Here is a 24,464-nt window from a genome sequence, read left to right on the forward strand (position 1 = left end):
TATGAATTCTTAAGAAAAAGGTGGACCTAATTTTATCAGCTTTTCTACACTTATTTATACATTTAAAATGAATTGGATAAAATCACACTTGTCTTAAACAATGTTTTTTATCATGGTCTTTAATTTACAAGTGTAAATTTTCCCCCACACAATTATGTAATTTGGCATAACAGAGATGTTCTATACAAGAATAAATCTATTTATTTTGATAATTGGGTTAAAAATAATCTTATTTTGGTGAGTCAGTTATTCAATGACCGAGTAATTCCATTAAAATATGAGGAGTATTTTTTGTGGTATAATTCTTGACATTTCTTTGAAATATGAAAATGTTTTTTGGGGTTATATACATTTTGAAAGAGAACAATCAGATGTTTTTTGTTTACTCAATCTTATTTTGTTTCTCGCCGAATATTTTGTCCACAAATTTAAATATTGTAAATTTAAGCCTTTCTTTAACCTTAACCTGGAAGATTTAAAACTGTATCTGTATTTGATTTCTGACTCTTCCAATAAGAAAGCTGTAAAAACTGTGAATATTTTAAAAAGTATATTATTTTCTTGCTCCCTGGCATATAATATATTAATGTCATTCTGTGTTTCAAATGTTATAATAATAATAATATAATAAAAAATGGAATGGAATGGAATGGTCTGAATGGAAACGCCCTCAAAGCTGCTGATTGGTTTACATAGATGACGGTAGAGAAATGGGTACGTCACGGTCTGTTTATCCTTGCGTAAAAACTAGACGCACGAGCCGATGCTGAAACTCGGCACAGGCTGACAAGGTAAACACAGCTGACTCAAGGTATCGGCATCTTCACATCAGAAACCAAGAGGTAACTTTTCACTATTATTTAGACACAGAATTTTGCGATAACAAATAAGATCGTTTCATATTAGTCCATCTTAACTCCACGATGCAGCCTGGATCCTCATTGCACTATACGGTAACTGATGCAATCGAGCTCGTGCATGTAATCATCTTCTCAAGTTAACTTAAATTCACGACATTAACTATATTACATAAAACAATATTTTGTGGCATCCATTAGCCGTGCAATTATAAAAAAAAAATTTTTTTTAAACGTACATTAGATTAGTGCACTCTTGTCGGCAGATCAAACTATTTTCTATTGTTCTTTTTTTTCTCAGCAGCACACGTTTTATTCTGTTTCACACTAAAGGCTGCTTTGACACAATCTGTATTGTAATAAGCGCTAAAGAGAGAGAGAGAGAAACTATAAATGTACATGCATCAGTTGTAAATAAATGAATTACAGAGTAAATTGAGATTTCATCCAACGAAATAAACGTCAGTATGACCGAGTAATTCCATTAAAATATGAGGAGTATTTTTTGTGGTATAATTCTTGACATTTCTTTGAAATATGAAAATGTTTTTTGGGGTTATATACATTTTGAAAGAGAACAATCAGATGTTTTTTGTTTACTCAATCTTATTTTGTTTCTCGCCGAATATTTTGTCCACAAATTTAAATATTGTAAATTTAAGCCTTTCTTTAACCTTAACCTGGAAGATTTAAAACTGTATCTGTATTTGATTTCTGACTCTTCCAATAAGAAAGCTGTAAAAACTGTGAATATTTTAAAAAGTATATTATTTTCTTGCTCCCTGGCATATAATATATTAATGTCATTCTGTGTTTCAAATGTTATAATAATAATAATATAATAAAAAATGGAATGGAATGGAATGGTCTGAATGGAAACGCCCTCAAAGCTGCTGATTGGTTTACATAGATGACGGTAGAGAAATGGGTACGTCACGGTCTGTTTATCCTTGCGTAAAAACTAGACGCACGAGCCGATGCTGAAACTCGGCACAGGCTGACAAGGTAAACACAGCTGACTCAAGGTATCGGCATCTTCACATCAGAAACCAAGAGGTAACTTTTCACTATTATTTAGACACAGAATTTTGCGATAACAAATAAGATCGTTTCATATTAGTCCATCTTAACTCCACGATGCAGCCTGGATCCTCATTGCACTATACGGTAACTGATGCAATCGAGCTCGTGCATGTAATCATCTTCTCAAGTTAACTTAAATTCACGACATTAACTATATTACATAAAACAATATTTTGTGGCATCCATTAGCCGTGCAATTATAAAAAAAAAATTTTTTTAAACGTACATTAGATTAGTGCACTCGTCGGCAGATCAAACTATTTTCTATTGTTCTTTTTTTTCTCAGCAGCACACGTTTTATTCTGTTTCACACTAAAGGCTGCTTTGACACAATCTGTATTGTAATAAGCGCTAAAGAGAGAGAGAGAGAAACTATAAATGTACATGCATCAGTTGTAAATAAATGAATTACAGAGTAAATTGAGATTTCATCCAACGAAATAAACGTCAGTATGTTTACAGACTACTGCTGAAAATATTCGTCTACCCTGTGAGTTTTATTCTATCTTTAATATCTCTCAATGATTTCTTTCACAGTTATTTGTCTCTTAATTTTTTTATTTTGGAGCATTATTTATCAGTGAAATAAATCATATGTGTGTTCTTGCGAGCCAGGGAGAACGAACACTGGTTATTAAATAACGTCACAGTTCAAGTGTCTCTTTAAATTTCTCACATGCCTCGTTTTTGTTTCTTCGATTTGCTTTATTTTATATTTTAGATATTTGCACAACGTGGCGGTTTTAGTTCCAGGCGCGTTTCATTCATTGACGCAGGTTCCCGCTCATCGGACACGTTTTGGGCATTATGTCCCGGAAGTTGTGTCTGTTGTAACGGTTGCATCAGACCAGAACTGATTGGTGCCAGTTCAGACCGGATCTCTGTAACACCCGTTTAAATATTACGTCAGAGTGGTTCCTTATTCATTCCGTGCCATACATTTTACCCCTGCTGAAAAAAAAGAATCCATCGTCAGATAATTTGTTGTGTTTTGGAACACGCTAGTCGGTTTCTTTCGTGTCTATTTTGCATAAGACTTGTCGTATTCACCAACACTGTGCAGTTTCAGTGTTTTTGATAACTAGCATGCAGAACTGTTTATTAACAGAAAACATATTAAGCATATTATGTATAAAATAATTTATATAATCGTAATAACATTACATATTTGCCACTTGAGAATTAATGAAAAAGTAGCATGCAAATAGATTATTTCTAATAAATTATTTAACTATAACATAATATCAGTACATAATTATTGAATAAAATAAATCAGAGCTTTATTGCTATAGAATAGGATACTTTTCCTGTGAACCTCATTGTCTCCGACGTACAGAACCAAACACCATCAGTAGTCCTAATATTAAAGAATGACCAACAGATAAGTGGTTAAAGCATTGGTTAAACAGATTTTTAATCTCAACCTTTTTATATTTTCCAATCTCAGATTAAGGGGAGAACAGTAGTAGATGCCGACAGTATTGGCTTTTTCATTTAGCTCTCTTTACTTGTTATGCAATTTCATTGGTCGAACAAATTTGTAATCATCAGTTAACGATAACATCCATAACACAAACCAATTCTGGTGGATTTATTACAGCGAAACCCTCAAGTTGGTTCAGTTCTAGGGATCTCTGGCTGGTATTTTGCGCAATCTGTGGAGCCCTGTTAAGGGGGCTGTGTGATGGCATTAAGCCAGCGATCTGAGAGGTTGCCAGGTTCATTCACAGCAGTATGTGCCACCCTGAGGCCTGAATGAGTCCGTTTCATAACCATGAACAGTTGAGCTCTTGAAGAATGCAGCTCTCATGCTGGTTTCTGCTTGTAATATGGCACTCATGGCCAGTGGAACCTGCGGATCCCTAAACAGTTTCGTAGTATCTCCTTCTCTATGCCATTTCTTGTCGGGTTATTCCGTGTCAACCCGACCTGACATCCCTGGCTCAAATTTTTAATTTTGCTAATATTTTTTTCAGAAGAATAATAAACGTGTATAGTGATGAAAGAAAGCATATTACATGTCATGGATGAATATTTACTGAGTAATCCACTAGATGGAGGTCAAAATGGCAGTTTTCACCTGAGATCGGTAGGTCTGTTAGTAAAATCTGTTGACTTTTGCAATCATTTCAAGTTTTTTTCTCCAAAGTTTGCATGCCTGTAACTCAAGAGGTATTAAAGATATCCTAATGCCCTTTTATATATTGGGAATTAACAAACTTTACTTTTGGCATCTTCATCTTCGCCCCTATATGGTTTGGTTGCAGAGATATTAGAATTGGGAGTGATTGTTCCTGGCAGTTTCTGTCATCAGGAGTAACTTTAATAAGACTGAATAGGCCTTTAATGTCTCTCAAGGTGTCAAACGTAATATCCCTCATGTCTCAAATGGTTTATTACATTATGCAATCACCCAATTTCATAGTTTCAGGTGAATTGTACTTATTAAACATTGAATAGGGGGTTTGTTTTAAAATTTTAGATGTTTGACGAACACATTTACAGAGTTGAAATGGTATTATATCCATTCGGCAGAAAAGAGAACTAAATCATAAACAACTCCTAATGTAAACGAATGGAGTCCTCGGTCTCCCGTTAAGAAGGTTAAGCGTTTGGCTGGTCTTTATGTAAGCCTCTTAGAATCCATTGAGGTATTTATTTTGAGAAAAGCCCAGTGAGTCACTTCAAAACACTAACATCTCACACTCATGTATAGAATACTCGGACCTTTAATAGACATGATGAGTGCTATAAGAGTATTGATACTGCAGCCCATGTGTGTGTACTTCAATATTCCTATACATGTCTAAGCCTGTGCATTCAGTGATCAACATTGTTGCTACTATCCTGCACATAGTGTTCAAACTTAATAAGTGGGTCAGTGACATTAAACTTTTTTTTATCTTAACTAAAAAATGTATTTGAAATACATAATTCAAATATAATAAAAACGCATTTTTTAATTTTTTTTAAATATTTTTAATATTATTTTAGAAAAATACATTTTTAACAATGTCTTATTAAAATTTGAAATCATAGTCATAAGGTGCAACATAATAGTATTTATAAATGAAAGATTTATGAAAATGAATCTGTATTTATATATTTAAAGATTTTAATTTAACATTTAAAATAAAAAATAATAAAGAAATTCTAAAGTATCAAAATACAAGCTAATTAAATATGATAAACACCATAATCATATTTAAATAATACTAAAACAACAGTGGTAATGCAAATATGTTGATGGTTACACCACATGAAATTATGTTTCAGTGTTTCTTGAAAATGGTACAAAGGTTTTGCAAAACTATGTGAAGTCACCACGAATACAAAAACGTGCCAAATGTGTGTTTTAAACTAGATTTTGAAAATATATATCTTAAATATTATACTACCTTCACCCAAGTCAAGTGTGGAGTTACAATAAAATGTGTAGGTTTCGTCGGTGTGCCAGTTTCCACGGGATAACAGACGTCATGGCATTCATGAATTTCTCATGGCTAGATCAAAAGCCTTCCAGATTTAATTTCGCCTACGTGTCACCCAGCTATCCTCGTGGAGACCACAAGAAAAAGATTAGTGCTGCTGCTCTCACATTAGCCTATCATAGATGTGTGTACTGTACGGCACAAAAAGAAACTCATGGTTTTCAAGGCAATTGATATGGGTGCACTCTGGTACACCTGGTACAAAGGACGACGTAATTCCGGACTTTCTCAACCGCTAGATATACCAGTTCCACATTTAATATGTTGTATATGTGTACTAATTTCTCTATATTAAAAAGCGCAGAGTAGTGAAAGAAAACAGCTATTGTATGCATTGTGTAAGACCACAACAGTGGCTTAAAACTCTGAGCTCTTGCCACGATTCAAACCGCTAAGAATTTTGCCAGTTCCTTTGCCAAGTGAAACAAACCACCTTACAGATAAAAAGAGACTATTTCAGCCCCTCCATTGTACGGTGAATTACAGGGATGTTTTTGTTCCCCCCCCTCCTCTGTGCTCTTTGTCAAACCTCACTTTGATCTTGGACATGGGGTTCTTTGCGAGCATTTCCACATCTTTCATGAAGCCATTTTTAGCAATTTCATTGTTCTAGTTTTGTTGTTTTTGTGACAAGTTTTATTCATAAGATCTAAATAATTGATCTCCGGCATGGGACAAGACGTAGAATCGTCACGGCAGTTTATGCTAAATGTAGGAGATAGAATTGACGGAGTGCTTTACCGTCATTGTGTCAGTGTTTGTGTGTCAAGTTTCAGTGGTGTCCTCATTTGCACGTGTTTCCAAATCCTTTCTGTTTGGCATCGCTGTGAACGTCACCAGTAAGAATGATGACCTGGTTAAGGACTGCATGAAACATCAACATCAATGTACTACTGCTTGCTCAAACATAAACATGACCATATAACCTGATGAGCTAGCAGGGGTGTTTTGGAATCGGAGAGCTCTGATAAGGAGTCAAGCAGGTCAATTAGATACTGAAAGGTTCACACAGAACAATGTGGAGCTTGTTGGTAAAAGCGCTACAGTTAGTATGTTATCATATGCAATTATAATTGAGCTACAAGAAGTTTTTGTGTAGTCGAGGTCAAGCTGAAGTTGACTCGAGAATGTGTAAATGAACATTTTGAAGGGTTTTTGTTTTTCAGACTTTTATGATTTCGGACTAAAGCATTTAAAATTATATTTTAATCGTTTATCGTATGTTTTCACAGTGAATTTGACCAACAACTTCAATCTTTGGATTCCAATTTAAAATGACTGGATTTTTTTGCGTTAAAGGTATACTCCACCCCAAAATGATAATTTTTCATTAGTCACTTACTATCATGTTGTTCCAAACCCGTAAAAGCTTAGTTCGTCTTCAGAACACAATTTAAGATATTTTGGATGAAAACCGTGAGGCTTGTGACTGTCACATTGACTGCCAAGTAAATTACACTGTCAAGGTTCAGAAAAGTATGAAAAGCATTGTCAGAATGGTCCATCTGTTCAACCGTAACGTTATGGAGTGACGAGAATACTTTTTGTACATGAAGAAAACGTATTTTTCAACAATTAGTCTCCTCTGTTTCTCTCCACATCACCGTAGCGCCATTTTGGAGAACATCCGCTGAACGCAAGCAGCTTACACTCTTCTCTGTCAGCCGCTTTATTTTTGTTTTCTTCACATACAAAAAGGTATTCTCGTCACTTAATAATGTTACACTTGAACCACTGATGGCAGATGGACAATTGTGATGATGTCTTTCATACTTTTCTGGACCTTGACCGTGTAATTTACTTGGCAGTCTATGGGACAGTCACAAGCCTCTCAGTTTTCATCCAAAATATCTTCAATTGTGTTCTGTAGAAGAACCGACCCCAACATTTTTTAACAGTATAGTGTTATTTTTCACTTTTGTTAATCAAATTAGATATAGTCTTGGTTGTGAACAGGACAAAACTTAAGTTCCACATTCATGTAATGAAGTTTGTTGCCTGACTTTTTTCTCTGGGAATAGTGCTTTACTGGATCAGTGTGTAATTGATTCCATTTTTATATCCGGCCCTAACCGACTATTTAATTAGAGGACAGAAATCTGAAGATTTGGGACAAATCCTTGTTCCAAAGTACTCCTTGTATTCTGGGAATTCTTTGCAATTCCTTCTGCAGTAAAGAATTCTGAGAATCACAAAATGACGCATTCACTGAGATTTGACACTGAGGTGTGATGAACACTAAGTTCAGCAGAAAAAAAGAAGATATCTAAACCAGTTCAGTCCTTGGCGTACTGCCTCTGGCAACCGACTGTCACACATGTCTAATTCCTCCTTTCTCTTCTTTGTGCTCTTCTAGGCGCATAATTAACTGACAGCTCCAAAAAACAAGCACGTCCAAGAACCTCACCATCTCTGTCACCTCATTCTGCATTAATCATGGTGGACAAAATGGCCTCTTTGGGACAGGCGCTGCTGCGCCGTCGTGTACTGGACTGCTCTGGGGAGGAAACACGGTTCGCCCGATGTCTGTCCACTCTAGATCTGGTGGCTCTCGGCGTGGGCTCCACACTTGGCGCTGGAGTCTATGTGTTGGCTGGGGAGGTTGCGAGAGAGAAGGCAGGTCCTGCTATCGTCTTATGCTTCCTTGTGGCCGCACTTTCCTCCATGCTGGCCGGACTGTGCTATGCAGAGTTCGGCGCACGAGTCCCTAAAACTGGATCTGCATACTTGTACAGCTATGTGACGGTTGGAGAAATCTGGGCCTTCATCACTGGTTGGAACCTCATCCTCTCTTATGTTATAGGTACGTGTGTCCAGTAGCAGTTGATGATCATTTTGGAGAAATCAGTTGTTACTATAACTGCAATATAAAAGCTGGTTCTTGTTTATAGGTACAGCTAGTGTGGGGCGAGCGTGGAGCTCTACGTTTGACAACTTGGTCGAACAGAAGATCTCTACCTTCTTCAGGGCGTCCATGTCCATGAAGGTTCCCGGGAAAGTTCTCGCAGAATATCCGGACCTGTTTGCCCTCATTCTCATCCTGCTACTCACTGGTGAGATATCTGAAACTAGGATTCGTGGTTTATTAATGGTATTTAAAGATTTACAGATTTAAGACAAAAAAAATGTCTGTTGTAGAGATAAATAGAACAACCACTTGGTAAACACTGAAATGTTAAAGGTGCTGTTTGTAGGATTGACACCGAGTGGTTGAACTAGGTATTGCAGTCCAAATTCAAAATATTGGAGAGGCCCCGCCTCCTCAGAATTGATGCACATGCAGGTTGCCAGATTGACAACAACAATAGGAACGAGCGCCCTTGATGATGAATGAAATTAAATACACTGTGTTTTCTGGCAACTGGCAACCCGGATGCCGAAATACAATTGGGTAAACTGGCAGTGGGATGCTATCACAAACCTAAACAGTGACCGACATTCTAGCCCGGAACACACATTTGCAAAGCAGAATAACTAATGTTAACTTAGCATGTTTCTTAACATATTACGGAATTTTTATGCTTGAGTCAAAAACTTACATACAGCACATTTAAAACCTTTTTATGAAAAATAATTTTTACAGATCCACCAATATTAAAATACGATTGCATTTTCCTCCTCAGGACTGCTTGCTTTTGGTGTAAGTGAGTCTGCTCTGGTAAACAAGATCTTCACGGGGATCAACCTGATAGTGCTGGGCTTTGTCATCATCTCTGGCTTTGTCAAAGGCAACACAGCCAACTGGAACCTCACATATGAGGACTTCGTCAATGATACAAATATCACCGAACCAGAGTAAGTTGTTTCAGCCACAAGCTGCTTTTGAAGTGGTGCAAATGAGGATTTCGTATAGTTGTGGAGTGGATAATGTGATTTCGTGCACAAAATGCATCCAATAGACTTGACCGATCCATTTGTTCTCACAGACGGGTAGAAAGCACATTTGGAAGTGGAGGTTTCGCACCGTTTGGCTTCAGCGGCATCTTATCCGGCGCAGCCACCTGTTTCTACGCCTTTGTGGGCTTTGATTGCATTGCTACAACAAGTACGTCTTTTAAATGTCATAATTATACAGCACGAATACTGATTGCTGAGTATTTTCTGAAACCATCTGCAGGGTGAGTCATCAATGTATGTGGTTCACTTTTAACCTTATTTTTTCCTGTAGGTGAGGAAGCCAAGAACCCGATGCGCTCCATCCCTGTGGGCATTGTGGCCTCTCTGCTCATTTGCTTCTTTGCTTACTTTGGTGTGTCAGCTGCTCTTACGCTCATGATGCCCTACTACAAACTAAACACCCAGAGTCCCTTGCCCGAGGCCTTCAGTTACGTGGGCTGGGCACCGGCACGTTATATTGTAGCCGTCGGTTCACTCTGTGCCCTTTCGACAAGGTAACTGGAGAACTGTTTTCCCTGTAATGTTTCCGTTCAACATTTACCATTTATCTTAAACTTTGTTTAATTCTATCATAGTTTGTTGGGCTCCATGTTCCCTATGCCTCGGGTGATCTACGCTATGGCAGAGGACGGGCTGCTCTTCCGTTCCCTCTCCAGGATGAACAAGAGAACCAAAACGCCGCTGCTGGCAACTGTTGTGTCTGGAATAGTGGCAGGTGCGAGACTTTTTTTTGCTTTTTTGTTCACATTAATGTTCCAAATAAAGTCGGAAATCAGTAGCCAATCCGTTTAATATACAGTTTTGTGGATTTTGGACCAATGAGATTTCCCTCTGGGTGGAGCTACCCAGTGCAATGCTGCAGAAATGGAAACATAATGTTTGTTTTTGTGACTGCTACTGATAAAAACGTATTTTTACACGGAAGCGATAGCTTTATCACATTGTGTCTGGTGTTTAACCTTTTAAAGGTGGTGATGTTATGTAAGATTTGATATGGGTTGGATTTTCAAACTGGTTTGTTTTCTCTTTTTTTTTTTTTTTTTTTTTTTTTTTAGCTCTCATGGCGTTTCTGTTTGATTTGGCTGCTTTGGTTGATCTCATGTCCATTGGGACATTGCTTGCATACTCTCTGGTGGCCGTGTGTGTTCTCATCCTCAGGTAGGTTAAATCCAACACTGCTACTATCAACTGCCTAAATTGTTTAGAGAGGCTACATTGTACGTTTTCTTAATTTAGTATTCATAATTCATAATTTAGTATTACACGACCAAGACTTCTTTTTGTAAATTATCTTTATGTTTGGCCAGTTTTTTGTACACTACTGGTCACAGGTTTGGAGTCTATAAGAAGTCTCTCTCTCACCAAGACTGCATTTATTTGATCACAAAAAAACACTAAAGTGGTATTACTGTTAAAATTTTATTACAGTATATTATTATTTTAAATAACTGTTTTGTATCTAAATATATTTGAAAACGAAGTTTATTGGTGCTCCAGAAACATTTCTTATTATTATTATTATCAATTTTAAAACCATAATATTTTTTTTTTATGATTAAGAAATTGAAAACAATAGCATTTAATAGAAATAATTTATTTGAAATAATAAATTGACCAATTTAATGCATTCTTGCTTAATAAAATATAAAAAATGTCTTACTGACACTAAAATGATTAAGAACACTGTATGTTTATGTCATTGATGTACTTGGTTTGACTCAGCGGATGGTTTTGTCTCTAGGTATCAGCCAGGCACGCTGAGCTCTTCCAGTCAGACTGAGAAACTGGTGGAACTGGTCGGTGGGGAGAAGGTGGCTGTATGTGGAGATAGTGGAGATGAATATGGCATAGACCTGGATGACAATCCCCGCAAAGAGAAATTCTCCCTGAAACTCCTCCTGGTTCCTTCCAAGGACTCGCCGACTGAAATGTCAGGAACGATTGTCTACGTCACAACCGCTGTTATCTGTGAGTGAAGATTTGCTTCATTGTCACTGCTTGATGAATGATAAGCTATTAAAGGGATGGCTGATCCAATATAAAATATCAACAAAAATCTTAAAATGACTGGTTTTATATGCTACAAGTGGATTGAGGCATCACAAAATTATAATGTACAGTATAAAACTGGATATTGCTTTTGAGATTTACTTGAGTGTTATTAAATTATGAAGGTGATGATACACGGAGCTACTTTTTGAGTGATGTTGCTGGGCCCACAACTGATCTAAAGTATCCAGATAGAAATTGTTGCCCATTCTCATTGGGAAAGTACCCAAGCAACATTGCTCAAAAAAGTGGCCTTCCGTGTTTGTAAATATTAACATGAAATGAGAGTTAGAAGTATTGCGCAACCCTGGTGTGTATTTGTGCTAAAAATATACACTACTGTTCAAAAGTGTGAGGTCAAGATGCAAGGATGCATTTGTTGACATTAAAAATCTTTTAAACTTTGTAGTTATCAAAGAATCCAGAACAAAGTGTGTTAAATATATTAAAATTCACCTTTGAAATGTATTAAAATAGAAAACGTTTATTTAAAATTGTAATAATATTTCACAGAATTGCTGTTTTACTCTACAAGAGCCTTCTTTAAAAAAAAAAAAAAAAAAATACCCAAACATAAATGCTGGTGTAGTGTTTGTATGTACGTTCTTATTTCATTTAGTTCATCATGATTCAGTAATATAGTTGGCTGGATTTTGGCTGATCCTGAATCTGTTGATTATGGACAAATTCCAATGTTCTCTTGTCTTTCTAGCTGTGCTTATCACCGCGCTGTGTGTGGTTTTGGCCGTGCGTCTGGAAGACATCGTGAATCTTGAGATGGTGTGGGTGATGGCGTGTGTCATTCTGGTCCTGCTGTGCATGCTGTGTGTCATTGTGATCTGTAGGCAGCCTCAGAGCAAGGAAGCTCTCACCTTCAAGGTACCAGATGTCCTCATTATTGATCTGGCCTTTCATTATGTTATAAATCTTTGCCTCGGGCTAAACCGCAAGCACCGAAGTGATGTAAAAGAAAACATGTTATTACAACATAAATAATCATGTAGACTTAAAGGGACAGATCACCCATAAATGAAAGTTCTGTCAGCATTTACTCGCCCTTATGTCATTCCAAACCTGTAAAAATCCCTTTCTTCTGTGTAGCAATAGATGTGTGGCCCTATGAAAATGTAATTTATAATATAACACACAAATGAATTTATGTCTTTTTAAAAGATGAATTAATTTGTAAATGATTTATGCATTTATTTGATAACCACAGACAATACATTTTTATTTGTAAAACATAATCTAGAAAAATTAAAACAAACCACAGAAAGTCTGGAAAAAAAATAACACATTTTTTAACGGCCCTATTACTGTAAAAAAAAAAAAAAGATACATTATTAAATTGGTAAAGTTTGACAAATTCAACTGATTAGACATGCATTTTTTTATGTAATTAAATCATTAAAATTAAAACAGAAAAGATGGATTTCTTTTGTGAGGGGGGGCGCATATTTCATAGGGCCCTAATAATTATTTTTTTCTTAAACTTGTAATAAATTCCGAATAGATTTGTAAAATTTTCATTAGTTAATTACACATGCATTTGTTTATACCAAAATTTTATTTAACCATTAAAATAGAATCCAGAAATACTAAAATAAAAAAAATAAAAATAAAAAAAAATTGAATTTGGGGGAAAAAGAAAACTGGTTTCATATGCCCTTCAGACTAAGATTCTATCCACAAACATGTTTGATATTTTGAGTTGATTTTACCACGCATAGTTTTCATTTGCCATTTGTCTCCTAGCAACAAGGCTACAAATTTCTGCATGAGTTTTGTTCGGTTTTGAACTACCTATGAAGTGCTTTAGTATATGCTGCTCAGTTTTTCCTCTGTATCCATTTACATAATCAGCAAGTCTACGATGATTAGTATTTTCAGATTTGCTCATATATTAAACATTCAGTTTCTGAATCTTCCTGTGTGCAGGTGCCTCTGTTGCCCTGGCTGCCCCTCTTCAGTGTCTTTGTCAACGTCTATCTCATGATGCAGCTGGACGTGGCCACCTGGTGCCGCTTCACCGTGTGGATGGCTGTCGGTGAGTACATCTCTTCATTTAGCTCCTGTCTGCGAAAGCATCCTATTTGTTTTTCCTTCCTTCCAAACCACCCACTTCTCTTCTCATGTCCGTTCCCAGGTTTTGCAATCTACTTTGGCTACGGCATCCGGAACAGCACCGAGGGCATGAACAGCTCCCTCCGAAAATATGAGCCAGCCCTTCAGAACAAAAGCCCCATATATATAGGCGTCGAGGAGAGTGAAGTGGAGGGCATTTCTCCTTGATAGGGAGAGAACAATGGGCATGCTGCTCTACGTATTTTCATTTGAAGTCTGCAGATTTATAGTAAATATCATGGCTGATTTATTGTAGAAACCGCCCCAAACACCTCAATTGCTAAAGGATCCCTCATCCTCTTGAAATGAACCCTAAGAGTTTTCCGTTAAGAGATTGTCATGCAGCCTTGGCCCTCCAGTACTTTAAATGCTGGTTTAAAAAGTCCTGGCTAGTACTGTAATGGCCGTATTGTTTGGCAGACAGTGAGCTGACCGTGTACAGGGTATTTTATTTTCAGGATCGAGTTCCAAGCACATTGTTTGTTCGCTAAAGCCTTTGGGTCCAAAATGGTTTCCCAGCACGAGGTTGCGGAGTTCAACAGGGACCCCTAGTGTTCAGAATTTGAAAATGGCAAAACCAGACAGTATTTGTTGTGGTTATAGAATAATTGAAGAACTGAAACTTGAAAAAAACTGACTTTGAAAAAACTTTCATGTCTTTGAGAGTTGAATGGATAGAAAAATGGTTTCAATTTCCTAAGCATGTTATTGGCCAATGTGGTATCAAATGATTTTGATGTATTTTACAGTGTGTGTGTGTGTGTGTGTGTGTGTGTGTGTGAGAGAGAGAGAGAGAGAGAGCGCGTTTTGAATGGATTATACAATTTGCGCCAGAAAGTGTTCCGCTTTACAAAATATTAAATTATTTTGGGGGAAAACCGTTTTTATATGGACATGTATAGTAGTTTACCCATCCAACTTCCTTAAACTTGACAATTGTACTTCAGCATACTGTATAACAGTGTTTCCAGATGACATTTATGGAAGGTTGCCTTAGTAACTATTGTTTCTGCCAAAACTACTTACACTACCGTTCAAAAATGTAAAAGTAATTTTTTTATTATTATTATTTAAATACTGTTATTCTGGAAGTATGCCTTAAATTGAAAAGTGACAGTAAAGACATATAATATTATAAAGGATAATATTAGAAAGGATCGGTGTCAAAGAATCTTGTTTTTTTTTATAATAATTAATTTGAATATACTAAAATTATAATAAACTTACAATGTTTTGAAATATTAAAAGGCTGCATTTTAAAATATATTCAAATAGAAAAGGGTTATCTAGAGCTATTTTACTGTTTTTGATCAAATAGATGTAGCCTTGATGAGCATTAGAGACTTAAATCACAACAGTGGCGTATCTAAAGTTATCAGTACCAACTGGTGATATGATTCTGAAAGCTACTTATATTGTTTGAAGGAAATACCCAATAATAATCTTTCATTTTTAACTGTAATATTTGAGCAGAAACTATGGTTACTGTGCTAACTTACTGTAATAACCAGCTCACAGGTCAAGGGTTAAACCTAAACTGGCCTGAAGACTGAAAACCTAAAGAGACAGGTTTTGAAAGACCTTTGTTTCATATCTGAAGGTGTAGATACTTGAGAAAAAGTGTCACTATTTTTGACCACATTGTTATTATTATTATTATTTGATTAGATCTTTTTAGTTTCCATTGAAACTTGTTCTTGGCAGCTTGGCTGTTGAGCTCATGTCATACTTTTTATTGTAGAGATTTTTTAATGTAGTGGATTACTAGTTTACTGTTTCTCAATCAAACTTGTTGATTATCTTGGGCTCCTATCATACCATTCTGATATTTAATGGTATGAATATTTAAGCCCTTCAGGTTTTTTTTTTCATTGTAATTGTGTTCAGATAATCGAAGAGCAGAGGCTTGTCTACACGACAGAATAGAGTAGAAATCGTTTAAAACCACTATTGTTTTTAAACCCATTTTAACGACGCATATTTTTGTATAGCTTTATTATATTAGTGTTTCACAATCAGCTAAAAATTGTTCTGTTTACATGTAACAGAAATGTAGAGTTTAGGATGACACATTATCATCTGATCCCAGGCATTACTAAGTCTTGATTCAGTCTGGAGACGTGTATGTCTCCTGTAGATCAGTGCCTGAAGTTTCAAATGTACCTCAAAGATGGTTGGTATATGCCTTTGAGATACACTTGTAGTGTTACATGTGTTTATCAGTATATAAATATATATATATTTTGTTTGTCTTTGGGTTTTTTAAACTGTAAATATTCACGCCATGTACAAAGAAAATGAGCTGTATTATAAAAAATTATGTTCATGTTTTTCTTTTTTTTTAAATAAAAGGTTTTGTAAAACAACAGAGGCTGTTTGTTGTGGTTTTAAAGCAAAATATATAAGGAAATCATTTTAGACACAAAATCTTATGTCACATTTTATTGATAGTTCGTCTCATCTCTCACACAAGATCAGTCAATACACAGTTAATAGTCATTCCAGTCGACTGACATTGTATTAGTCTGTAAGTCAAAAAACGTACATCTCAGCAGCTACTAACCTCACGTTATGAAGGTGTGAACTGTATTAAGAACAAAACCAGAAAAAAAAAACGGACTGAATTTAACAGTGCTTTACAAATAGTTGTATTGGTAGTCTCTGGAAAATTGTCTGTATAACATCATGACCCATTTTGAATGAGGAAAATGGCGGGAAATTCAAATGTAGCGACTGAAAATGCATTTTATTTAGTGTTTATTGGGTCATTTAAAATTTAACAATCATGAGGGTTAAACCTTGAAAGAAAAACAGGCTTCTCTCCATTATTGGTGTGACCTCTGCAGGTGAAATTTGTAATTTTCTCCTCATCCGTCCATGAGGAACAGAATTTCTCCCCCTACTGTTGAATTTGTGAAAACAGGTCCATTCAAACTACCATTCAAAACATTGGGCTTGGTAAGATTTGTTTTAATGTTTTGAACGGATTCTATTATTTTCACCAGCACTGCATTAATACAGTAATACAGTAAATTGTCAATATTCTGAAATATTATTACAGTTTCTCTATTATATTTCAAAATGTAATTAGTCATGACTCCATTCTTCAGTGTCTCAAGGTGCCTCAGAAATCAGCTGATTTGGCGCCCAAGAAACATTTCTTAAAATGATCAATGGTAAAAACCTATTTCCTATTCTTTGGTGAATGGAAAGTTGAAAGTACCGCACATATTTGAACTTGTAATATGTCTTTATTGTCACCTTTGATCAATTTAATGCATCCTGTCTGAATAAAACTAGGAATGTCATTCAAAAAGTAATTACAGAAAATTATTATTATCTTAAGTGAACACATTAGGGGCTATTTAGTCCAATGGGATGTTTGGATTGGTGTGTTCCTCCTCTACGTGCTTCAAATGATCCATCAATTCTAGGTAAACTCTTGGATCAGTCTTTGCTCCAAAGGATCAGTGTTTCTGCAGTTTTTTTTTACTTAAACGGTTCCCACAACTCAGTTCTCTTGGTTCCATCCTGCCAGATTGACCAAGAAGACTTGCCAAAGCTCCAGGAAATTCACATTTGCTGATATTTAACTCATTATTTGAGGAGAATAGAAAATTTATTTGAGGTAACTATGAAAGCAGGAAACATTGATTGAGGGGACCAGAGTATTTGTGGCTTGTCAAGCTTAGGGAGAATGACAGCACTGGTTTTGCAGTGAAGGTGCATGATACAGAAGTCACTTGATCAACAGAGGCAGCGGCGGTCGCTCTTGGTCACCTCCTCAGATGAATGCACCACATTGGGCACGAAACCACTCTTAACACCCTCCCAGCCCTCCTGGATGGTGATGTCACCACTTTTGACTAGATCGTAGATATCGCGTGTCAGCTCATTGAAGGCCCTCTCTACGTTTATGGCGTCACGCGCGGAGGTCTCCACGTACCGCATGCCATAAGCGGCTGCCAGTTTCTCGGCCTCCTGCTGGCTCACCTGCCGCTGCTGCTCCAGGTCACACTTGTGGCCGACCAATATGAAGACAATGCTGTGCGGCTGCACGTGACTGCGAGCTTCCTCCAGCCACTCGTGGACATTCTGGAAGGAGCGGCTGTTGGTGATGTCGAAAAGCAAAAGGCCACCCACTGAATTACGATAATAAGCCCTTGTGATAGATCTAAATCACATACAGAGGAGAAGAGCAGACGTCATCAGACAGGTGGTGGAACATGTTACATCAGATTAATGAGTGTCTGTGGATGTGCAGTATTTTATATTCAAAAGGAATGAATTAATTAGAATTAAATGACATTAAACTAACATGTCAATACTTGAAGGGACTGATGTTTATAGCCTATAAGAAAGCTATAACCAGAAAATTGTTACAACCTGAAATCCGGGAAATTCGTGAAAAGGCTGAAATAGTTTATCAAGACTATGTGATGTAGAGACTACTATGATGCTCATTTTTTGTCCTGTCTTTTAATTTATTTAATTCAGTTCATATGTACAGTTACATACTTCTTCTATCAATGGAATATTTTTAAATTTTTACAATTTAAAAAATCTAAAAATCTAAAATATCAAAAACTACTGAAACTTCATATACAAGTGGAAATCTTGTTCTCGCTACAGGAGAAAAGAAAAGTATAAAAATACCCAGATTGGGAACAATATTACTTTGTGAGAAAATTATAGAAAAGAAAAACAAAGATTATTGGAGTCCATTTTACAAGATAATACTATTTAAGTTATTCTACTTCAAAATTTCATGATGAATTCAATGCGTGGCTTGCTATTTCTGAGTGAAAACTCTTTCTACACCAGTGTAATAAGTGCACAGTAATATTTCTTCTGTCAATATATTAAAATGTTTTATTTGTGTTTAATGTCTGAGATTGCATGTACTGTCCTCTTATAAGGGAATGCTGAAATCAAATCAATGAAACCTACGTATTAAAAAACTAGCATGTAAGGCCATTCCAACATTTGTGTTCATAACAAAATAAAAATAAGCAACTGTGTTAATGTGTGCCTATAACGTTTAGTCCACTTATAAGTAGCATCATGGGATGGAATTTCTAATTTTAGAGAGCCTTTGATTGGTCAAAAATCTGTGCAGTGCAGGATGAGCCATAAAAAGTTTTGGTTTGTTTTCCTGGAAGAAAAAAGGCTGTACATCTGAAATGCATTTATCTGCTTAAAATGAATTTTGCCCATGTTTAGGTGTACACACTAGTATATAGATAGCCTCAAAGCTAACAAGCATAGACTAAAAGTCACAAATCTCCTGTTTTGAATTGTTTAAACATTTAGAGAATGCATGCTCTGATAGCTACATGTAAATGTCATCAAATACCACCAGATGTACCTGAATCTCTCTTGGCCTGCCGTGTCCCAGATCTGAAGCTTGATGCGCTTGCCTGGTTCAATCTCTACCAGACGGGAGAAGAAGTCCACGCCAACAGTAGGATCAGACACCTGTGCAAAACGTCCTTCTGTGAAGCGTCTGATCAAACAAGACTTCCCCACCGTCGAGTCGCCAATGACAATCAGCCGGAACTGGTACAGCCATATAGCTTCCATACCTTAGATGATCTGTCAATGAATAACAGTGTCAAAATTATTAATTAACAGTAATATTTTTAGAGTAAACCTATAAAGTACTTTAATAGAGGAATAGTTCACCAAAAAAAAATATCTCAACATTAACTCATCCTTGAATTTTCATTTTTGTGTTTTATTCAACTCAAATACATCATTATTATCATGAAAGATAATCAGAAGTAGATGTGCATTAGAAAAGAAAAACAGCTGAGTCTCGTTCTTTAAATGGACGACTATCATTCAAACAGTTATGTATAATTACCTTATTCCATATATGATGCGAGACCCTAAATTTGTCTGGCAGTCCTACTATTACACATTTATACATTGGAATAATGTTGCAAATTGTTATAGCTGTGGTCAAATTGACCAAAATGTGTCATTTAAATCCCTTTTGAGTATGCCTACGTGAATCTTAGTGCTTGCATAAGTAGCCTACCAGACCTGAATTATTTGAAAATGTAATATAATTAATAATAAACTGTGTAACACGACCCCAAACGATAATGAATTTTATAACAACTTAGCATCTCTATACAAGAGTTTCTAAAGCTAGCTAAAGCATAGGCCCAGATGCTTGCAGGCCTATGAGTCGAGCATCACACTTGTTTAGCGAAATCGCTCCCTGAACATATATTATTGTAGTATCTTTCGTGTAATTATTACCTTGGTTATGCTTCTCAGTGCCTGAGGATGGCAAGCCCCATATTCTTCGGTGTCTTTCAGTCAGAAAGCATATAATAACGTGACGTTCACAGGCAAGGCATCCAAACACACCGACTGTTTTTGAGGATAAATGTGTAACGAGTCCCGCTTTGATTATGCACTAAATGACCCAACGAATGAGCATAATCGACTGGGGTGCTTGCATTAAGACCTGCTACTTTCGGAAAACCCATAAATTCGTTGTAAATTCATATTGTCATTCTCATGATTAGGTATAAAGAGATGTTTATGAAAATGTGCAGATGAAATGGCAGTATCATCAGCATCATATAGCCTGACTCATCCTTCATCATTACCATTTACCGTAAGAACTGATAGAGCGACGCAAATCTCTGCTCTCTCATTCAACACTTTAGGAGGCGTTGTACTGGCAGCCACCACTGATGCTTATCATAACGAATTTCAAATGTAGGCCTCATTTAAAAAAAAATAATTACTATGCCATCTCCCATTACCACCCTCACCCTCATTTAATTTTGAGCATTTTAATTCAAATTATATATGTTTAGGCTATTTAAATCAAGTACAGTGGGAATACAGAACAAATGCATAAACCATAGTTTAAAAAAATTCTGCATATGCTTTTTATGTACGTATTACAATTGTTAAACACAAACACAATAAATTGAAGCACCATAGCTTACACTGAAAGAGAAATAATACATAAGCAAATTATAACAGAAATGAAATTAAATAAACAAAGATTCAGCTGCTTTAAGTATTGAAATAAAATGCATAAATAAAAAAAAATCAATAAATTCTTAAATGTCACAAAACTCAGAGGATCTTTATCAAATCTCTATTAAGAAGCCTAAGTTACACAATCAAAATATTATTGTTAGATCATTCCGGCAAAATGTTGTGCAGTTTTATGGGTACATTGGGAGGTGCTGCAAACCCACTTTTGGTGATAAAAATCTTTAAAATATTAAATATTTTACGTATAATGTAGGCTACATTATTTTTACTATTTTTGTCTCCACAAAGCTATCCTGATTTTTACAAATGTTACCAAATATTATCTGACAACAAATGTAACAAATGTTTTTTAAATCAATCAATATGTTTAATTTCCCTCAGACAGGGCGTGGCTATGACGCAGCCCACTCATGGGCGTGGCGTGCTTGAGTTCCATCATTCATCACTTCAGTACAGTAGCTGAAGAAGCAGAGTACACCCGTGCTTTCTAACATTTTGTGTTCTTTGGCGAAAAGACTTTAAAATAAATTTTATTCATGTTATTCTTTTTTTTTTTTTTTTTTACATGCATCCACTTTGTTTTCTTTCTCATGTGGAGCTATTGGGAAGGTAAAGCCTGCGTAACACAAGCTGCTTGTATTTAATAAGGGGAACGAGCACAAAGTAAGACGATGTCAGCGCTTTAACCTAACTTTGAGCATTATATAAACTTAAGAGCGCGTGCCTCTTACAAACTAATCCTACAACAATGATCAATGGATAAGTTGTGAAACATAAGAGCACTCATGTGCTGCAAACTGTACAAAAAATAGGTCAGTGCGTTTATGATCCGGTTGTTTTGCTATTTTTTAAGTCATCATGCAGAAAGAACATTTATTCAAAGTTCTAGTCATCGGAGACCTCGGAGTTGGAAAAACGTCAATAATCAAACGATACGTTCATCAGATATTTTCTCAACATTATCGCGCAACTATTGGAGTGGATTTTGCTCTTAAAGTCCTTCAATGGGACAGTCAGACGGTGGTCCGGCTGCAGTTATGGGACATAGCAGGTACGTTATCCTATTGAAATGTTTTATATTGAATGTATATGTTGAACATTTTATTTCTCTCACTGGCTTTGTTTTATTTTACTTTCCAAGATGCAGAATTCACATTATTTATGGTGCTAGTCAAAAGACAATGTAGTGTATGTGGTAGCCTACATATAATATAAATGATTATAAGCATGCTATTGCCTCTCTGAAATCTCTTCCCGCTGAGTTTCCTTGTGTGAATGTGAAGGAATGTGCCTTGTGTTAATCTCAGCTGGTCTCATACTCGTGCTAAAGTCACATGAGAGTTTGAGTTTAAGCCCATACACACACACACACACACACACACACACACACACACACACACACACACACACACAGTGTAGATCAACACAGTGTTATAGTAGGATTTATTATTAAGAATAACTTTAAAAAACATGATGCTATTTATGTCTTAGTGACGTTTAACCTCCAATTTACAATCCCACGTTCATCATATAGGACAGGAACGCTATGGGAACATGACCCGGGTTTACTATCGGGAGGCCGTGGGAGCCCTCATAGTATTTGACGTGACCAGAGCTTCCACATTTGATGCAGTGCAGAAATGGAAAGATGACTTGGACTTAAAGGTCTCTCTCGGCAACGGCAAGCCTGTCCCAACTGTGCTTCTAGCCAACAAGTCTGACCAGTCACGTGAAAGTCTGCGTTCCCAGATTCCAAAGCTTGATACGTTCTGCAAAGAGAATGGATTTGTGGGTTGGTTTGAGACCTCTGCAAAGGTATTTTCACAGATGTAGATGTGTATGTGTAACTGTTTGCATTTAACACGAATACAGCAAGAGTGCATTGTGCTCATAAGCAGGGAGGCCTTTGTTTACCATCTACAGTCCCATTTTAATAAGTTACACAGTTGTGTGTGAAAGGGTATAAAGTGGTTCCTCGTATATAAATGGCATGACACCCAACTGTCTGAAACATTTTAACACTGGATCACCTTTATCACTTTACGACTGTGCACTTTTGGTTTTATATATTGTTTCTTTCTTTTTTAGCTTTTTAATACAATTTAAAATTCCACCAGGCAGTTTACAGCTGACTCTATATGTTGAGCCATAATCTGACATAGAGTTGTTACACCATAAAACTGTTGCATTTGTATTCTGGTAAATGTCACATGATCTGAGCTGTATAGACAGTGCTTTCTTTACAAGTGGACTAGGCAAAAAATGTGCATGTACTATATTGAATTTATGTCACAAAATGCCTGTAATGATTTGTGCATAGTGTTAAATGAGTGGCATAGCCAGTTGCATTAGAATAAGAATTTGACATTCAATTGGGAATTATGTGTGTGATAAAATTAATATAATTCACTATTTTATACCAAATAGTGTATATACACTTTTGTTCAAACCTTTGGTGTCAGGACTTTTTATATATTTTTTTTCAGCAAGGAATCATTAAATAAATAAAAAATGACAGTTAAAGACACAATCTTTTATATATATATATATATATATATATATAAAATATATATATATATATATATATAGAGAGAGAGAGAGAGAGAGAGAGAGAGAAATTGTTTGTTGTAATATTCTATAAATCAAAGAATCCTGAAAAAAATGTATCATGGTTTCCATAACAATTTAAGGGTGCTCAACTGTTTTCATATGATGATAATTATGAGAATGTTTCTTGAACACCAAATCAGCCTCTAGAATGATTTGTAATATTAATATTAGAATGATTCGGAAGGATCATGTGACACTGAAGACTTGAGTAATGTCTACTGAAAATTCATATTTTGCAATCACAGTAACAAAATACGATTTTAAAGATTAAAATAAAAAACTGTTTAAATAGTAATAATATTTTACAGTATTTTTGATCAAATACATGTAGTCTTGGTCAACATAAGAGACACTAATGTTCATATTCTTAATGTTTAATGTTGAAAAACCTTCAGAAATCCTAAAGACCCCAAACTTTGGTGAAGTATGTGGCTGTAATATAGGGTCATGCTTTGTGATCTTATTGTCTGAATGACTCCCATATTCTTTGTGTTTCCTTTTACACCCACTGAAGGACAACACCAACATTGAGACGGCAGCGAAATGTCTGGTGGATCACATTTTAGCCCATGAGGAGAACATCATAAGCAACATAGACCCAGATGTGGTGGCCCTTCCCGGGTACAACAACACCACCAAAGAACGGGTCCGAGCCAGATGCAAGGCCTGTTCCAAATTTTGAATACAGGAGGATGAAAGTCAGTGAGAAAGAAATGAAGACGCAGTTTTACCATTTAATGCTTAAAACAATGAGATTCATCTTCAAGACACAAGAAAAGCAACAAAATGGCGGGGACTGTGAAGAAGGATTGTGCTGTTTATATGTAGCGTGAAATCTCACATCATTAGATACACCGGCACTTTGATTTTCAACCATTTCACTCATCAGTGTTCTGTTTACAGGTGAATGCTTTGCGATTTTAGCCAGGTACCAGCTCTTTTATGACAGAAGTCCAGTTACAAAATATGCATTTCTTTCTGTTTTGTGTGTGGACTCTTTGAAAGCATGTAATATTTATTAAAAGTGGCCTCTGATTCAGTTATATAAGATTAAAAAACTATTATATGCACACAAAATGCCTTAATACTTGTTAAGCTACAGTATCATGTAACCTCTTGCATTAAAAAAAATAAAGCATACAGTATTTTTCCTCCATGTAAGCTCTTGAATATGATATTGTAGTCCTGCGCAATTCAAGGTTGTGCAAAGAAAAGAGGCAAGACGCCCCATTAAAGACTCTGAAATGGCCGTCTGATGCATTCTTGTGTATGTACAGAGGGGGTTTAAAGCAGTGCGGAAATTCCACCTTAAGGTGCCCACCCC

At 36.1% G+C, this 24,464-nt stretch overlaps 3 protein-coding genes across 4 annotated transcripts; 2 read left to right on the forward strand and 1 right to left on the reverse strand.

The window, feature by feature from the left end:
- The first annotated feature begins 1,758 nt into the window (after positions 1-1,758).
- On the forward strand, positions 1,759-15,867 carry slc7a3a (solute carrier family 7 member 3a). Its single transcript, XM_059542965.1, has 12 exons — positions 1,759-1,913; positions 7,788-8,234; positions 8,323-8,484; positions 9,055-9,226; positions 9,358-9,476; positions 9,600-9,822; positions 9,904-10,043; positions 10,384-10,486; positions 11,070-11,296; positions 12,090-12,256; positions 13,316-13,424; positions 13,524-15,867. Exons 2-12 carry the CDS (start codon positions 7,868-7,870, stop codon positions 13,667-13,669), a joined length of 1,935 nt encoding a protein of 644 aa, XP_059398948.1. The 5' UTR covers positions 1,759-1,913; positions 7,788-7,867; the 3' UTR covers positions 13,670-15,867.
- Positions 15,868-16,529: 662 nt separating this feature from the next.
- On the reverse strand, positions 16,530-20,111 carry rab39ba (RAB39B, member RAS oncogene family a). The gene is made up of 3 exons (XM_059542550.1): positions 19,772-20,111; positions 18,870-19,096; positions 16,530-17,675 (listed from the first exon to the last, which is right to left on the reverse strand). The coding sequence occupies exons 2-3, from the start codon at positions 19,082-19,084 to the stop codon at positions 17,249-17,251; spliced, it is 642 nt and encodes a 213-aa protein (XP_059398533.1). The 5' UTR covers positions 19,085-19,096; positions 19,772-20,111; the 3' UTR covers positions 16,530-17,248.
- An 883-nt stretch (positions 20,112-20,994) lies between these two features.
- Positions 20,995-24,335, forward strand: rab38c (RAB38c, member of RAS oncogene family). Of its 2 annotated transcripts, none has more exons than XM_059542551.1 (3): positions 20,995-21,581; positions 22,065-22,345; positions 23,655-24,335. In XM_059542551.1, exons 1-3 carry the CDS (start codon positions 21,389-21,391, stop codon positions 23,820-23,822), a joined length of 642 nt encoding a protein of 213 aa, XP_059398534.1. In that variant the 5' UTR covers positions 20,995-21,388; the 3' UTR covers positions 23,823-24,335. The 2 variants fall into 2 exon arrangements, with proteins under 2 accessions (XP_059398534.1, XP_059398535.1); XM_059542552.1 differs by having other exon boundaries at positions 20,995-21,139.
- The last annotated feature ends 129 nt before the right edge of the window (positions 24,336-24,464 follow it).

The sequence above is a fragment of the Carassius carassius genome, chromosome 47 (genome assembly GCF_963082965.1).
Source record: "Carassius carassius chromosome 47, fCarCar2.1, whole genome shotgun sequence".
Taxonomy (NCBI): Eukaryota; Metazoa; Chordata; class Actinopteri; order Cypriniformes; family Cyprinidae; genus Carassius; species Carassius carassius.